General features: G+C 38.1%; 3 protein-coding genes across 3 annotated transcripts; 2 read left to right on the top strand and 1 right to left on the bottom strand.

Moving 5' to 3' along the window:
- Positions 1 to 666: 666 nt before the first annotated feature.
- Positions 667 to 2,912, bottom strand: LOC133292936 (uncharacterized). The gene is made up of 6 exons (XM_061491425.1): positions 2,861 to 2,912; positions 2,644 to 2,766; positions 2,102 to 2,230; positions 1,865 to 1,996; positions 1,559 to 1,792; positions 667 to 1,472 (listed from the first exon to the last, which is right to left on the bottom strand). Exons 1-6 carry the CDS (start codon positions 2,910 to 2,912, stop codon positions 667 to 669), a joined length of 1,476 nt encoding a protein of 491 aa, XP_061347409.1.
- Positions 2,913 to 5,647: 2,735 nt separating this feature from the next.
- LOC133292937 (uncharacterized) lies at positions 5,648 to 12,136 on the top strand. Its single transcript, XM_061491426.1, has 2 exons — positions 5,648 to 5,939; positions 11,576 to 12,136. The coding sequence occupies exons 1-2, from the start codon at positions 5,789 to 5,791 to the stop codon at positions 11,857 to 11,859; spliced, it is 435 nt and encodes a 144-aa protein (XP_061347410.1). The 5' UTR covers positions 5,648 to 5,788; the 3' UTR covers positions 11,860 to 12,136.
- Positions 12,137 to 13,766: 1,630 nt separating this feature from the next.
- On the top strand, positions 13,767 to 17,932 carry LOC133292934 (tryptophan synthase beta chain 1). Its single transcript, XM_061491423.1, has 5 exons — positions 13,767 to 14,054; positions 14,469 to 14,825; positions 15,434 to 15,876; positions 15,969 to 16,063; positions 17,444 to 17,932. The coding sequence occupies exons 1-5, from the start codon at positions 13,887 to 13,889 to the stop codon at positions 17,617 to 17,619; spliced, it is 1,239 nt and encodes a 412-aa protein (XP_061347407.1). The 5' UTR covers positions 13,767 to 13,886; the 3' UTR covers positions 17,620 to 17,932.
- The last annotated feature ends 987 nt before the right edge of the window (positions 17,933 to 18,919 follow it).

Consider the following 18,919-nt stretch of genomic DNA (forward strand, 5'->3'; position numbering starts at 1 on the left):
GCTCAGTAGGCCTTGTCACAGAGAGCCATGACAGTGGGGAGACGCTAGCCACAGATTCTCACAGTCAGGGACACACCCCATTTGAAGTGCATGGCAGTAGTGTAGGAGCAGGTTATTCACATTATATAGGCCAGTCTTCAGATATTAGTGGGCACGGCCAAGCAGATGATTTCATGCGTGCGACGATGGATGACTTCCACACTCCACCACCACAGGCACATGCACAGGTACAGGTACATCAGGGAGACCCAGTCTGGGACAGACGTATACTACCAGATAGGGATGCACGACATAGGTCATGGCCACCGTGGTTGTAGTTTCATTGCCATTTTTAATATTCACTATTTTTGTGGAGTGTATCAGATTGTTATTATATTGTTATTTTGTATTAGTTATGACTTTAGTCGGATCATTGTTTTTTTGTGGACTGTACATTATTATATTATTTGGACTTTTCACTATGCTTTATTATTTATGCTTGGTTGGTCGTCCTTATTGCATTTGTGTTACGGTAACTAATCAGGACGGTTAATTAATAATACAAGAATAAAAACATACATAAAAGGAAAGGAAAAAGTTCAACATAACGGACATTACAATTCAAGCAATAAGATAACCAACATCAAAATAATAACCAACAGCAAAATAATGACATTACTAAGTATCTTAGTCGTTTCTCCCACGACTTGGACATCCCCGACGATTATGGCCGCGTTCCTTGCAAAGTCCACACCTGATACGGCTTTGACTTGTCTCAACTTCGTCCATCTCGTTGCGGATGCGAGTTGACTTTGGACGACCTTTTGCGCGCAACATAGTGGCATCAGGAATAATCTTTGGACCACTAATTTCAGGTATTGCTTCCTCATTTCCGATTGACTCCCACGAAAAAGAATAAGCCTCGACCAAGTTTGTTGTCAAGAAGACATCGTCAACGTATGTGAACGCACTCTGCCTAACACTTAATGCAGCAACAACGGCGTGACTACACGGATACTTAAAGGCCTTAAACTTTCCACACTGACAGAATCTCTGTGGGAGGTTGACAGAATATGAACGCTCCCAACCTGCGTTAACCTCGAAGACAGTATGTTCAACATTGTATGCACGAACGTGGTGGCCTGTTGCATCTACTTGGTTCTTCTTGACCAATTCAACAACATTTTTGGAGTGACGATGAGCTGATTGAAGTTGTGCAACGACATTTGTTCCTCTCTCAACAAAATATGCAACCAATCTGCTATATGTATGCTTAACCAATGCAGTTATAGAGATATTTCTGGCCCCCTTGAAAACCCTATTGACAGATTCAGCCAAGTTTGTTGTCATATGACCGTACCTCCGTCCTTCAATATCATAGGCTCGCGACCACTTTTCCTTAGGAATGTCATCAATCCACTCAGCAATTTGAGGACTACTTTCACGGAAGCTCGCAAGATTCCTTTCAAAATCAACGATGGCCGGAATATAACCTGTACATAATGGACATCCACAAATTAAACATAAATTGATAAACATAATGGAATGACATAAATATGCATCGTGTCAATGAGTATACCTAAATTCTTTAGCATATGCTTTAAACCTTCATTCCGAAACTTTTGATTGAAGTTGCTTGCAATATGACGAATACAAAAGACGTGATATGCATTTGGTGGCTGCCAATTAGGGTTATTCTCCACAGTAGATATTATGCTACGATGCCGATCGGAGATCAAACATATGTTTGACATGTCAGTAACACGAGCACGAATATTAACAAGAAAATAGTTCCATGCATCCAAGGTCTTGCCTTCGACGATGGCAAAAGCAATCGGTAAACATTAATCATTACCACCTTGGGCTGTGGCCACCAACAATTTGCCTTTGTACTTCCCATATAAATGTGTTCCATCAATTTGAATGACGAGTTTGGCAAATTTGAACGCCTCACAACACTGTCTAAACATCCAAAATATGCGATGAAACACCTTCTTTCCAGTAACTAAGCTCTGCTCTGCATAAAGATCATTTGTTTGGATATTATAAAATGAACCTGGAGAAAAGCGCAACATGTATTCGTACCACCTTGGCAAAAAAGCGTACGATTCCTCCCAATCACCGTACATAATTGCGATCGCTTTCTGCTTCGCATACCACGCCTTTCTGTAGGAAACTTTAAAGCCATATTTAGCGGTTATCCTTTCTTGCACCAAAGAGATTGACACAGATGGTTCTTCCTTTATCATTCCTGCATTGAAGAGGACCCAGACTCGATAATAGCTCACAAATTTAATTACAGAGCAGTACGTAAACATTGACATGTCATTACGATAAATAAATACGTACCTATGATGAGATCTGCAATAACGTCTGCATCGAGTTGTCTATGTTCCTGCGAAATGTGCTCATTCAAACAATTGTGTTTTCCACCCAATCTCGTAATCTTCCAATTTTCACCAAACACTGGTTTCATGGCCCTAATGCGCCACGGGCAACCCTTATCATACGCACAACATTTCATGGATAACTTTGCAGGCGTGCTCTCAATTACAATTGCTTCTTGATGCTCCCTAATGAGGAGGTGCTTAAGTGCCATTTGAACATCTTTTTTTGTTGCAAATTCTTGATTGACAAACAAATTGTCACCCAGTTGCCACGGACCTTGTATTGAACCCGATTCTAAGACCGTACCGTCAGTGCAAGATTCTTGTTCGCTCTGATAACTCCAATCAATGTAGGAACAATGCGGAATTCCTTGCCAAAAAGGAATAACAGCTTCGTCACCTGCAACTGCGGATTGTAACTTATTAATACAAACTTCATAATTCAGGTATTAAATTAGGTATGTACTCAACTATATACACATTATTTCAATTACCTTCATGATGAATCCCTAATGGGGAAGACGCAACGTCATGCAACTGCGTCATTTGCGCGACCACTGGTTGATGGAATATTGGGATTTGAGACGCACCCATTTTGGCACCTTCATCTCCTTCGGAAACACTAGCATCCTCCGCCAGAAGACGTTCTTCCATTGCGATATTTTCATCATCGTCGTCGTCGTGCATTTCCCAAGTCGGATCATTTTCATCTCCCTCAGAATAGTTACCAACTGGAGACGCATGAGCGGCAGACAAAGATGGAAGACGGGCAAAATTTAAATCAACTGACTTCACCGGTAAGGGAACATTCTCGTTTGCGGCAATGTAGACATACAACTCCAGAAAATCTGTCCTTGACTGGTTTAAAAATTCTTCCATTGTCATCTCCAGGTCTTCATCGTCAACCACTTGCAAACTAATGTATTTATCACATTGCCATAATCTTGTCGTAATCTGAGTGATACATTGGTTGCTTTGAAGACTTAGCTTCTGCCGAATTTTCTGATGCAGTTCGCCAATGGTTGCATTGCGTTCGATACGTGTCGGCCTTTTTTCACCTTCAAAGATGACACCTCGTCGACCTTCTACCTTCCTACCATTGTAATATAACCCAACACAAACAGAATCAGGACGTAAGCTCATTCTTAAATAGTAGAAATAAATTTCAAATACAAAGGGAATAGATATGAAGAGTGAGAGAAGAAGAGGTGTGAAGAGAGAGAAGAGGTGTGAAGAGTGAATGGAGGGGTGAGGAGATTAAACAGACTGCACAATGTGACGCCCCAATTGGGCGTCTTACCCTAGGGGAGAGACGCCCCATTGGGGCGTCACATGTGACGTCCAAATGTGGCGTCACATTGTGCATTAGATTAGTAAAAAATCCAAAAACTATCATATATGTGTAATTATTTTATTAAATTGCAATAAATAAATTTTTTTGCCGGTTATATTATGTTACATGATAAACATAAAACCCAAAGATTAAACCATTGTAAGAAATAGAAAGAGTAAACCATTGCAAGAATCACCCATTTGTTACCTATAAACTCTCAGTGTACAAAAAGAAATTAAAAATCAACCTCATTGTTTTAAAAAATGAAGAAGAAAAACTTTATAATTTACCATCAAACACTGGATTGACCATCTTAAATTCTTAACCCATCCGATTGACAAAATTAGAAATTGCCCTCCAAACTGAAAGAACACTAGCGACGCAATTGATTTTCCGCTCATCAGAAACATTATAAAAATTGTGCACCCAATGGAAGAATTTTTGAACTTCTAGCACACAATAGACAAACAGCTGGAAAATAAAGACCTATACCAACAGAAACTTCTCAACACAGCAGCTTCTAATAAAACATATAAACTTTTTCTACAACCAGACACTGACATTTCATAGGAGATTTTGATACGACAATAATTTTACATAATTTTTTTTTTAATCTCCATCTTAATAAATATTAAAGAACTAAAACTTTACCAAAATTTATAAAATAATATTAAAAAATAAATATAAAATTTTCATGCAATTATAGCCCATTATTATATGTCTGAAGAATTTTTAAATTTTTTTTTATCAATTCATCAATTACTTGTTCGAGGTAGAAATTTTTTTTAAGAATATTTAAACTCTTCTTATCAATTCTTTAACACAATTGTATAATCTTCAAAAGGGAATAAATATTTAGTAAGCTAGTGTTACATATATTCTTTTATTAAAAGTAGAATTAAAAGGAATTCGTATAAGGGTATATAGTGTCAGGCGGGTCCAGGGGGAAGCCTATGGCGGGGTCATCACCATTGAGTTAAGGCTACACCAACCGTAGCAAGTGGATCTGACATCATGTCTCAACCCAAAACCTTAAGGCATTGGGTTCATGGTTCCTTCCACTTATATACTCTTCACTTAGCCCATTACCAACCAATGTGAGACTCATCACACTTGAATATCTCAACAATCTCCCCCTCAAGTGTGAAACCCACCATTGATATGCTCTCCCACAACCGAGTACCCCAAGCGCAAAGTACTCAACCCGCCTCCACCCACCATTGATATGCTCTCCCACAACCGAGTACCCCAAGCGCAAAGTACTCAATCCGCTTCCTAGCCAATTATCAAGCTAGCTCGAGTACAACCCATACCAATGTCAGGCGGGTCTCAGGGGAAGCCCGTGGCAATGTCAGGCGGGTCTCAGGGGAAGCCCGTGGCGGGGGCCACCACCAATGAGCCAAGTTACTCCAAGTATACCAAGTGAGTCCAACACCACATCTCAACCCAAAACCTTAAGGCATTGGGTTCATGGGTCCTTCCACTTGTATACTCTTCACTTAACCCATTACCAACCAATATGTGAGACCATCACACTTGAATATCTCAACATATAAAATAAGGGAAGTATTACTCTCCTTTTAAATGAGGTAACTTATCTCATTTTCTCTCACTTCGATTTTCGCACCCCACTTTTTTCTTCTTTTTCTTTTTTCTTATAATGGTGAGACTCACTTATTTTCTCTCTACCACATAAGATAACTATCGTACGTGGAAGGAGATTAATAAAACCCATAAAATAAATATAATGAATCACTAGTTTCTAATCTTAATAGGTGATAATACTGGGTAGTGACAAATTTTTATGAAAGCAGCACAACAAAACAGAAAATATGAGGTTTTGTAGAGGGTATTTTTTTCATTTTTCTACGTTACTCCCTCAACATTTTATGTAATGACGCTTCAGTCCTATTCAACAACGCTTATGTTGACTCGAGCGTTGGACTCAGTGATTCAGCCAGTGTCGGTGGAAAAATCAAAGCGCTGTGATGCGAGCACCCCCACAGGTGCATACAAAACTACCCCATAAACCCAAAAACAGAGTTCTCTGAGAAAGGTACCGTTTTTTGGTTGTTTCTCAATCTCAACCATGGAAGCAAAGCAGAAAATGATGATGGGTCTGATTCTATTGTTGTTCTGTGTTTTGGGTGCGAGTGCTTGGACTGGTGAAATCCATGGACGAGTTGTTTGTGATGTTTGTGGGGATTCTTCTCTTGGACCTGAAGATCATGTTCTTGAAGGTCTCTTTCTCTCTCTTCAATCGCCATTTTATTTCAATTCTATGTGATTTCAACGGAGTTTTTGAAGTGGGTTTTTTCTATTTGTGATTAAAGTTGTTTGCTTTTGTTGTTCATAGCCTTATCGTTCTCCACCAATTGTTCAACTTGGGGGCACACTTGACTTGTGTGTTATGGTATCGCTGGTGTGGTTAGTGATTAACGTTTTAACCGTTTAGCACTTCATGGGCCAGTTTTTTGTGTTGTTTGATTAGTGGAAGAAGTTTGTCATGCAACAATAGACTTTGGACTTGATTATTGTAGTCGTTGGTCTGTTAGAACTGCTGCACATGTGATGGAACAATGAACATGTTTTCAGAATTTGTTTATCTGATGAGAAATACTGCCATCAGCCATTAGGAAATGATGATGATTATGATTATCACATATGCTGAATTATTTGTTTTATCCACTAATCGTCATGGATGAGATGGCTTTGGTTGGTTTGGCTAATGGATTTGCATATCTTCATAAGAATGCATAGCATGATTTAACTTCTGTTGAGAGTGGAATTGATTTTTTTTTTCTTCACCCAATCCCAAGTCTAATTTGATTTTTGGATGATTAATGTTCTTGATACAGTCTTATATATTGATTTTTGAATAATGGTACTGTAGGTTGGGAAATATATGTTTCATAATAGTCACTACTCACTATAAAGAACCAATTCAACCCAAAAGCTTAAGCTAATGGTGAGGCTACATCAATGGTTTTATATATCTCTAACATGCCCCCTCACACGAAAGCCCATGGGGCTTGAAGGATGGACAATGCATAGGTCCACCTACCTGTGCTGAGAAATTCTACAAAACTTAATTAATTATTAATTAAATAGGGGGCGGTGAGGATCGAACTCGTGATACTGAGGTTCTGATACCATCTAAAGAACCAATTCAACTCAAAAGCTTAAGCTAATGAGTGAGGCTACGTTAATGATTTTATATATCAATAACAGTCACTTCCACCTGGTCACATGGCAGTCCCATTTTTTTTATGTTTATTTGAATCAATGACAAGTAATCTCTAATTGTTGAGAACATGTCTAATTTCACTTTCTTACCCTTTCATTTTTTTGTAGGGGAACAGTTTTATGTGTTTTGTAGCCTTGTAGGTTGATCTATGCATGTGGATATCTGGCATATATATAGTGATCATGCTAGTTCTTGGGAAATGAAAACTACTTAACAATATGAATTGATATATCAATATAAGAATGTTTCTCATGATACAAAGGGTAAAAAGTTGAAATTAATGTGACTGTAAATCACAGTAATGTAGGAATTATGTTTCTGTTTAGCTACACTTCTCAGACAAATGCTGCAACTCTGTGAGAAGTGTCTAGGGACTGTTATTGGAACTTGCAACTCTTTGAGAAGTGTCTGAATCCTTAGGGTTTCAACTGCTGTATTGGCTAGACTCTTGTACTCAGCCTCTGTACTGGACCTAGCAACTTGTGGCTGTTTCTTTAGCCCCCAAGAAGTGGGCCCAAGTCCTGCCAATGCAAAGGAGTTCATAGTAGTTAGTTAGAGGAGAGAGATGTTGTTATATAAAGTAATTTGGGGGTGGGGTTTTCATTATGCATGTATTCATACTTGTTTAGTGGGGAAATTGAGAGACCTCTAGGGAACTCTTGAGCCTAGATATTTGGTTTGAGGGGGAGTTGAGGCTTTCTGGGTTTATTTTCTGCATTTAATATTGTGTTAGTGTATGTGAAAAGAGGCTATGCCTCCATTGTCATGAATTCAGTCTTGTATTTCTTTGGGTTCCATCAATTTGGTATCAGAGCACTTCCGATCTAGGGGTGCAGGGTGCTTTCTGGTCCAGATCCAAAAAAAAAATAAAAAAATAAAAAAATGAAATATAGATTTACTGCTGTTCCAGCATTTTATGGAGAAGGAGATGATGCTTGGGGATGGCAAATTGCTTTGGAACAATATTTCCAAATTGAAGGAATCAATGAAGATAAAAAATATAGGGAAGCTGTGAGAGGGCTCAGAGGGAGTGCGTTCAACTGGTATCAAGGTTGGAAATGGTTCAATCTTACAGCAAGCTGGAGGAAGTTTGAGAAGGCGTTCATAGAGAAATATTTACCTGAAATTATATTGGTAGATAGCGTAGAAACAGGAGACATAGAAGACAAAACAGATCCAAAAATAGAAGATGTCGATGTTGCAGAAAAGGAAGAAAATACAGAAGAAGAAAACGCAGAAGAAAGAGCAGATCGAAACTCAAAAAAAGAAGCCAAATATGACGGAGAGGACAGATTCGAAAAAACAGAGGAAGAGGAAGGAAGAAACGAAGAAGCGGAAGGGGGTGGAAACAAAAAAGAAGCAAATCGAAAATCAGAAGAAGACGATGCCGCCAAAGTTGAAAACGCAGAAGAGCGACACGAAGGTGAAGAACCAGCTCGTGAAGCAGAAAAACCAATCATCAACAAAGAAGATAAGGAAACAGTGACCTACAAAAAAAAGGTAGAGGCTAATGAAGAACGACAACAAGAAGACGATGCAGAAGAAGAAAAATATGGACAGAGAATCGAAGTAGTAGAGAAAAAAGAAAAAAAAAATGGAAGAAGAAGAAAGAGTAGTGAGCGAAGAAGACGACGCAGAAGGGGAAGATGAAGAAGATGCCGATGAGGAGACAACGCATGCAGTTCTTCTGACAGACTCGAAGGAAGACACTCGCGCAGAGGTTCGTCTTCATTTTTCCTTTGAATTTGGACGGACGATGACCCTTGTGCAGAGATTAGACGAAAGGGAGATGGTGAAGGAACGGGTCGGGTTTGTAGCTGGACGAGCCAATAATGGGTCAGATTATGGAAGGGCAAGTCACACCAGAACAGCCTTATCCAATCAGGCCTTTAGTAACATTGAAGGGCGGCCCAATGTTGGGAATAATGAGGTCAGAGATGGGCAAGGTAATGGGCCTGAATCAGGACAATTTAAGAGGGTTGCACTCACGGCCCATTCAAATAAATCAAACTGTGAAGGAATGGGGAGAGGGGGTGCTGGTTTGCAATTTGGGCCAAATACTTGTCACTGTGAGCCCAATTCTAAGGGTAACACCCTAATTAATGGGGTTCAGTAGCTACCCAAGGTGAATGGGGAAAGCCAAGGTTTGATACAAGGGAGTTCAGCGACCAACGACAATGACCGATGCAGTGGGAGATACCGACGATTAATGGCAGAGGAAGGGGCTGAAGATGAAATCGAAATTGGGGAAGTGGGTAACGTTGTTGATGCACAGTCCATTCAACGAAGCTTGCTCAGCGTGGTGGGCCATAATTGTTCGTTCAAACTCTGGAGAGAGGTTCATGGACGAAGAGGGGTGACCTTGATAGCTACAGGTGCTGTGCAGATTCTGAAAGCTAGGACAGCAAGTGAGGCAATAGAGGAAGTGTATCAGGGACAAACAGAGGACCCAATCATGTTTCAGACTAAATTCCAGCCAACTATTGTTTGCACCATGTATGGAAGTGAAATTGATTTGAAGGTAATCCATTGGGAATATACTGAAAGTGAGGTTCAAGAAACCAAAACGTTGTAGTTGCTAATTGGGTCAATATGCTTCAAGCAGTGGGATCCGGGTGGATGTTTACTCATATCACCTACTCTCTTCCTTACCTTGAGGACAAGGTGAATTTTTGAGGGGGAGTATTGATGGGCTATGACAAATGGGCCCAAGTCCAGCCAATGCAAAGGAGTTCATAGTAGTTAGTTAGAGGAGAGAGATGTTGTTATATAAAGTGATTTGGGGGTAGGGTTTTCATTATGCATGTATTCAGACTTGTTTAGTGGGGAAATTGAGAGACCTCTAGGGAACTCTTGAGCCTAGGTATTTGGTTTGAGGGGGAGTTGAGGCTTTCTGGGTTTATTTTCTGCATTTAATATTGTGTTAGTGTATGTAAAAAGAGGCTATGCCTCCATTGTCATGAATTCAATCTTGTATTTCTTTGGGTTCCATCAGGGTTTCAACTGCTGTATTGGCTAGACTCTTGTACTCAGCCTCTGTACTGGACCTAGCAACTTGTGGCTGTTTCTTTAGCCCCCAAGAAATGAGGTTAGGCACCATGTAAATTCATTAACCAAAAGTTGACCGGCTATCATATGGATACGAGGCCCAGACTATATTAAAGTAGGCTTGTAGAATCAACTGGTTGGAGTAAGAGACAATGGTGCAGAGTATCCTTTAGATACCTCAGGATACGTTTATCAGTTTTCTAGTGCTCATCAAGTGATTATGTGAGGAATTGACAAACTTTATTTAAACTAAAACTGATTTCTGGTGTGGTTGTAGTGGCATACAACAATACTCAACAATAGATTTGTATAGAGAAGGGTCGGTGATATAATATACCCCAAATTTTGTCAGATTGCAGCCATAGGTGTAGAAAGGTTTTTTGCAACAGCTAGATGAGTTATATAGCTAACATTCTCACTACTATATTTTCCTTGAGACAACAACAAAGAACCATTGGGAAGGCGTTTAACCTCTATTCCCAAAAAAATAGTCCAAGTTACCAAGTTGTTTGAGTGAAAACATTGAGTTCAACTTAGTAATGAGCTGTTGAATGAGGCGCAAAGAGCTCCCTGTGACAATTATATCATTCACATACATACAGCATCAAGTAGGGAATGTGTTGTGAATCTAGTGAGATAATCCCGAAGGGTTTTCATCCTTCCCTTGTTTAATTCTTGACCGGGGTGTGGGATGACTTCAGTCCCTTGCTGGTTGTAAAGTGCAGTAAGAATTTCTGCACCAGATCTTCCCAAGTGTTTGAATAAATTTGGTGGTAAAGAGCAACGAATTTCTGCACCAACGAAGTGCAGCTTTTTTTAGCCTTAAAGAAAAGGAGTAACACTCCTCATTCTGACGCAAATATACAAGGTTAAGGCTGCGTACAAGAATTGCTCTCATCCTTATCTTTGCTAGGCTAGGTTTAATAGGGAGTGATTTTTTTTTTTTTTTTTTAACACTTGAGAGTGGCCTAACTCCTATTGTTCATGTAAGTGACGTAGTGAGAGAATTAGTATTACCGTCATTGGAGTATTGATAGTAATGAAGACCAAACTTCTAGGAATGACCTGTTTGCAGAAACAGATGTTCTGTGACCACCCAATTTAATGTTGTCTCTATCAGAAACAGATGCTTCTTTCTTATCCTATAGTATCTGGCTTCTATGTAACCCCATCTTGAGATTTAACCATTTTGGTGATAATTCATAATGGGAAAATTGTTTGTCGTTTTAAATAACACAACTTATATCCTTTCACTCTCACAAAGAGGTGGGACCCACACATTTATATTTTTTGTCCACTCTCTCCCCTCCTTTATCTATCTCTTTCTCTCACTTAAAATGACACAACTTTACATCTTTTAAAATGATACACACTTTTCCCATTCATAATTTCATAACGTTATTTCCTTCTTTTGGATTGGGGGTTGGTTTGAAATTTAACAATGATACAACAAAGGAAAGTGGACAAAAAGTTCATTTCAAATTCTTGGCGTAACCTAGAATGTAGTTTCCATAGATTGATTTCAACATGTTTGTAACATATTATCATTTTTTTTAAATGATTTTGAGTGCTTTGATGCAGGTGCTGAGGTTGCTGTTCTTTGCATCACTAAGTCTGGGGAGGTTCTAAATTATCAGGCATTCACAGATGCTAAGGGGATATACACTGTTGCAGAGACAATGCCTGAGAGTGATCGTTGGGATGCATGTCTTGCTCGACCAATCAGTAGTTTCCATGAGCATTGCACTCATCTTGGCGAGGGTAGCTTGGGGGTGAAATTCAGTTACAATCACCCTTCAGGATATTCACACACTGTCAGAACCTTTGTTTATCGACCTACCAGTGTTCCATCTTACTGCATTTGATATATATTAGCTTGTTTCAAATCTGGAAGTGCCTGTGTGTTTGGTTGAACTACAATAAAAATTAATGATATATGGGCCCAGTTTCTTTATAGTATGTGCATATGTAGTGTTGTTCCTTGTGTATTTCTTAGAGCATAAGTGAGTAGACCATGAAACATTGTTTAAATAAATTGCAAATGACATTTTCTCTCAGAGTAATGCAAAATCATTGTAAATGGCAGTGTCATTGAGATAATGCAATGTGTTGAGAGATATAAGATTATGGCATAAATATGTTTTTGGTCCCTTAAAATTTGTAGTCATTTTTCGTTTTGTTCCTTGGTTTATGTTGTCAGCCCGTAACGGTTATCCAAGTAATATAGTACTATAATAATTAGATACAGTCTTAGAAGATATTGCTCTTTTTTATTCTTAATTACTAATTTATTACTTGCATGAAGATCACATAAAGAGAAAAGCAAGATTTCCAAATTAAAGAATGCAAAAACATGATTTGGGTTAATTAAAGACAACCAAGCAATAAGACCTAGGTTTAAGTATCCCATAACACTTTATTTAGATTCCTTAGGTTCTTTATTACTAACATTAATATATTAGTGTTTTTAATCTAGAGTACTAATTTATTTATAAGCCTCTTCCCATGGATATATATAAACATGCTTTCCTTACCTATTTCCCTATATGTCCATGAGAATTAAACTTGAGTTTCACTCATTAATAGGTATATTTCTAATCTACAATTAAAACACTTTATTCCATAGGTGAATGAACATGACCAAACACTATACTATTCAAGTTCTCTTCTGTTTATTTCATTAGAGTTTTCCTGTTCAATTTAATTAGTGGTCAATCAATTCAAGCATTGACCATAGATTGAATAAACAAGACCTTTCCATTAATTAAAGTAAGAAAGAACAATTATTGATCCAAAGTACACGTCAATTTCAATTAAAACCCAAGAGAAGAAGAAGATTATGATATCCTAGCTAGAGAAAACATCATGAAAATAAGATTCAACATCAAATACTACCAAAGAAAACAAAGAAGTTCGAGGCTTGATATTCGCTCTCTGTCTCCTTGATTTCCTTGGATAATTAAGGGTTTTATCCTCTCTCAAACCCTTTCTTCAAGCTTAGGATTTCATGCCAAGATGCCCTAAATGGCTCAAGAGCTTGTATCCTTTTAAGTAAACAAATCTAAAATGTTATCTAAACACAGTACTTCCTTTTTCATTGTGAGTTTTTAGTTTTGACCCTCTAACTTGCACACGATATTTCACCCTTAGACATTCAAACTGGGTTTTGGTGTCTCCATTAAAGTTGTATAGCTTTCTCATAGTTTTTGAATGCCATTGGAATCATCCCAACACGAGATATGTAGCTCCAATTGTGCACAAATCACCGCAGTAAATGCATTAGGTTTTTCTAATTTGATTCTCACTTCCTTTGAGTCTCCGATGGATCTTATAGCTTCAAAACACCAGAAAGAAATCAACAAATAAGACATAGCCATGAACAAGAATATTAAACAATAAAGCATATTGTTAAACAAAATCCAACAAAAGTCAAAGAAAATTATTCAAATGCAAAGCCAGAACCAAGCTAAGAATAAGTAAAACTATTTCAAATCTCAAAGTTTCAAAAATTCAATAATAAATTCCAATTTAAAAAATTGCACATGACAATTTTCCTTCTACAAATGCCAATGCTCCAAAACCAATTATTCCAACAAACATAATATATCAATAATAAATATTCCAAAACCAATTATTATAATTTTTAATTTTTTAATTCAAAATCACATTATTTCGAGAATAAACAAAGATAACTTATATGCAAATGTATAAATATTAAATCCTGATAATAATATAATAATACAAGGATGTTACTTGCAGTAAATTCCGTCTCCATTCTTGAACTCTCTTTCACGAACAACCACACCACACCCTTCAAATTCCTCAAAATTATAACTTAGCCTTTTCATCTTCTTCCTCTTCATTCAGTCTCAAACCCACCACCCCCCATCCAATGGAGGACCGCAACCACAACGACACCGGTTCGGTCCTATCTAAGAGACCCGATTCATTTGGCCGGTTCGGCCGGTTCGGCGGCAAGTATGTCCCGGAAACTCTTATGCATGCACTCACCGAGCTAGAAGCCGCGTTCCATGCCCTTGCTTCTGATGATGAGTACCAGGTCATGCTCTATTTTGTTCTTTCTTCAATTTTCTTTCATTTTGATTGTTACCTTCAAATTACAAAACCCACTTAGATAGTCCTGTTTTTGTGAAGAAAATTTAAATGGGTATCTTCAGAGACCAAAAAAGTTTCTGAATTTTGCTGAAAGAGCTTAGTGGGGTTCTGAGGGACTATATTGTTATCTTCAAATCCCAAAACCCGCTTAAATGGTTTAAGTTTTTGCGAAGAAAACGTAAATGGGTATCTTCAGAGACCAAAAAAGTTTATGAATTTTGGAAAAAGAGCTTAGTGGGGCTCTGAGGGACCATATTGTTTCCTTCGAATCCCAATACCCACTTAGATAGTTTAAGTTTTTGTGAAGAAAACGTAAATGGGTATCTTCAGAGACTAAAAAAGTTTATTAATATGGCAGAAAGAGCTTAGTGAGATTCTGAGGGACTATGTGGGTAGGGAGAGCCCCCTTTACTTTGCTGAGAGGTTGACAGAGCATTACAAGCGTGGTGATGGGGAAGGGCCTCAGGTGTATCTGAAGAGAGAGGATCTTAACCACACCGGTGCTCACAAGATCAACAATGCTGTTGCTCAGGCTTTGCTTGCCAAGAGGTTGGGGAAGAAGAGGATCATTGCTGAGACTGGTGCTGGTCAGCACGGGGTTGCCACTGCCACTGTGTGTGCTCGGCTTGGGCTGGAATGTGTTGTTTATATGGGTGCTCAGGATATGGAAAGGCAGGCTTTTAATGTGTTCAGAATGCGCCTTCTTGGTGCTGAGGTATGTTGGCCACTTGGTTGTACTTGTAATTGGTGTTTCATTTTATTAGGATGCTACATTCTGTGTACTAGTCTTTTGGGAGAATGAGAAGTTTATGAGAAAATACTCTTATGTTAATAACTTTGATACTACTTGTTCATGTGAATGAATGAACGACTTTCTATGTGCCTTAGCCTGATAGCTATCAATAGTTAGTATTTTCTTAGGGTGGTACATTTTGCGTGACCTCTTGGAGAATGAAAGGTTTATTAGAAATTGTCCTTATGTTGGATTCTACTTGTTCATGTGAATTATCATCTAATTGACTGATCCTGGTGGCTATCAAGTATCAACAGTTAGTAACTTAGTTTCTAGACTAAGTTTAAAGTTTAACATTGGAGATAAACTTGGGGAAAAGGCATCTAATTGTGAATGCTGGATGTACCCATTGCTAAACATTGACTTTAAACTATTTGTTTGACAATTTTTTAACAGGAACGTTTTCAATAGAGTTTAATGGTGTTTATTGATCCATGTAGTTGAACTTACAGAGTGTTCTGTTGTTTGGTAAATTTATCAATATGCTTTTTTTTCATTGGGCTTGATAATTAGGTAATTTTGTGATGTAGGTGAGAGCAGTCCATTCTGGCACTGCTACGCTGAAGGATGCTACATCGGAAGCTATAAGGGATTGGGTGACTAATGTGGAGACATCACATTATATTTTGGGTTCTGTTGCCGGGCCACATCCGTATCCTATGATGGTAAGAGAATTTCAAGCAGTGATTGGCAAAGAAACAAGAAAGCAAGCATTGGAAAAGTGGGGAGGGAAGCCAGATGTGCTGGTAGCTTGTGTTGGTGGAGGTTCAAATGCCATGGGACTTTTCCATGAATTTGTGGATGACAATGATGTTAGGCTGATTGGAGTGGAGGCTGCAGGGTTGGGCCTAGAAAGTGGTAAGCATGCTGCTACATTAACAAAAGGTGAAATTGGGGTTTTGCATGGAGCTATGAGCTATCTTTTACAGGATGATGATGGGCAAATAATTGAGCCTCACTCTATCAGTGCAGGGTAATTCATCTGGTAGATACTTGGTTACCCTTTTTCTTGCGTCTATCCAGATTTTGTTCATTCCAATTTTATTTCTTGTTTTCATTGTATAGGTTGGACTACCCTGGGGTTGGACCAGAGCATAGTTTCTTGAAAGATGTAGGGCGTGCTGAATACTACAGTGTTACTGATGAAGAAGCCCTGGAAGGTATGTGATACAACCCCTATCTGCTGACTCACCAATTGCAAAGAATATTTTAGATGACAATTCTGTTAGAAGTTAGAGAGAGGGTGCTAACGTGGACTAGGTGGGAACAAGGTGTGAGGAAGGGGTGAATTCTGTTAGGGGAGTTTGTTATATATTAGGGGTAAGGCTCATGTAGAGGTAGGCAATTACTTGGGATTGGGCTAGGAACTTGGGAGAGAAGGGATGCCTCTTGAACTGCATCCATTATCTGTAATTTCTTTCAGTCATTTACATTTTCTGCACTTTGTATTCTTCCTATTTTAGTAGCTACTGGTCTACTGCCGTTACTGTTTGTAATTTTCCTTTATACTTTCAATATACAAAATCTGGTTAATCCAGGAAATTCCTTTGTAAGTCGAAAATCCTGTCAGTAGGACTACCCAATATTTATTGCTTTGTCAAATGTATAATGATATCTTTGGTAAAACATAGTTCTTGAATTTTAGCTTTCATGGTTTAAGTTTCTTTTGCTTTTCTTTGTGTTTGTATGATTTTGATGTTCTCTTTATAACTACTAAATACATAAGATAAGGATGTAACTAAAATATGTAAAATCGAAAGAAACAAGAAAGAGATGAATTAAGTGACTAGAATTCTAAGAAAAAAATTATAACAAGTGGCTACTAAAAAGAATGTAACTAATTTCCACCTTTTATTGACGTGGCTTACTGTTAGCTTATATGGTAATATATGTTAATGGTAGCAGTAGTTATGAATCACATTCAATATTCATTTAATTATGCCATTTGAGCATCTTAGTCTGGTGTTTCTTTTATTTGTTTGATTTGCAATATATTTAGCATTGGGGTCCACAATATTGCAGTTTGAGAAGATATCTTGCTGTGATGTTGCTAGAAGAACATATTTTCCTGTACATTAATTTATCGTTTCAGAACATTTGAGCGAGACAAATATTAGGTGTGAACACCTTATCAAACATTATTGTAAGTTATCTGCTAAAAAATAAATGATATTTTCTGGAATAAATCCTTAAAAGATCAAGTTTTACTACATTGGCCACCATTTACTGGCATGAAAACTAAACCTTATGGTTATCAAAGGGTCAGACTGGCAATCATAGTTTCTTAATTTATGTCTGGGCTAATTTTTTCTGGTCTATTAGCTGTGTCTATGCTTGGACACCTCAGTAATAATAAAAAAATCATTTGGATCCTGGTGGAAATTTTATTAGTTTTGAAAGCAAGCTATGCAACATGCCATTCATCATCATGTAGTGCAATTATCATATATAATATATTCTTATTTTTTTTCCAAGTGTTTTTTATACCCTGTATCATGTTTCTTTGTATAAAATATATTGGGGTGCTGTTGTATCTGCAGCCTTTAAGAGACTATCCCAGCTTGAAGGCATAATTCCAGCTCTGGAGACATCTCATGCTTTGGCTTATTTAGAGAAGCTTTGTCCAACCCTTCCAAATGGAACTAAGGTTGTGGTTAACTGCAGTGGCAGAGGGGATAAGGACGTTCAAACTGCTATCAAGTACTTGAAACTTTGAAATTAGGGGTCTTACACTGCTATGACATGATTGAGTCTCCAGTATAGTTTGACAGCTTGGTTCTTGAATGGCTTTCTTTCTTATTGAGATTGCTATGAAGTTCCTGAGTTTGAGGTGGATCACTTATGAAAGAATTGATTTGGGAATAGTTCCCTTTGCGAAAATCATTGTGTTTAGGAATTTTGAAAATGTTATAAGGATTTAAAGGATATTGTCTTTGTTTTATTTGTTCCAAAAAAGAAGGAAATTGCTTGGAATTCAGCAAAAGTATGTATGATAAACAGAAGATACAGTTTTGCCAAAAAGAAGCATTGTCTACATGTCATTGCCGAATTCAGTTTTGTTATAGTCCATGACATGTTAAAATCTAATTTAAAGTATCAAAACTAGTAGAAAACTAGAAGAATTGCTTGTCTTTTGACTTTTGAAGTAACATTGGGATCAGGAGAAATAATTCTTAACAACATATTCTGATAGGAACCCACTTTGGTTTGGGCCTCAAATGCAATAATTGACCCAAATTGGTAATGCTGTTAACAAGTGGAGATATTGACTGGAATGCCCTCCAACAGAATAGAGCATGAGTGTCATGGAGTTGGTTATATATAGGGGAGGAAGCAAGGAAAGGGGGATCATCTGGAATCTTGGCAATTGCTTGGGCCCTTATTGGGATTGGGAGAGCGTGTAACCTCTATAATTGTTGCACAACTATCTTTAGCTTATCATTGTTTACTTTTCAGTGTAATTTCTATAATGAGTGCATCTTGACTCCATAGTTGAGTGAGCTTTGCTATTGTAATTTCTTTTTAATCAATATGTAAGAAGAAAACTGATGTTATTCAGGAAAATCTTTGTTGTTTGTTTATAATTGTTGATAAATGGGAAGAGGTTTGTATCAAATTGGTATCAGAGCTCCGATCTACGAGCTCTGTGGTATGGGTACTATACGAAACCTGGAGAAACGAATGGATGCTGTGGAGGAAGAGCTGCGCAAGAACGATGTAATACATGATGAGGTGATTCGAAGGATGGAAGCAAATGAGGTGGCGATGACGGAAATCATGAAGAGGTTGGATGAGATGGCTGGAAGGAGGAGGAGACAGTCTCGCGATGAGAAAGATGACTCTGATGATCGAGTTTCAGGCATTAATGGAGGAAGGATAGACAGGAGGTTTAACTTGGATGCTTCAGTGACCAGACGATTCCAACTGGATGTGTTGGACAACCCATATGGAGCCCTGTACACTCTTAAACAAAGCGGTAGTGTGGGGAAATTTCGGTCAGAATTTGAGAAGATGGT

The sequence above is a fragment of the Gastrolobium bilobum genome, unplaced genomic scaffold, assembly GCF_033153095.1.
Source record: "Gastrolobium bilobum isolate Gb01-03AN ecotype WA unplaced genomic scaffold, APGP_CSIRO_Gbil_v1 utg97349, whole genome shotgun sequence".
Classification (NCBI taxonomy): Eukaryota; Viridiplantae; Streptophyta; class Magnoliopsida; order Fabales; family Fabaceae; genus Gastrolobium; species Gastrolobium bilobum.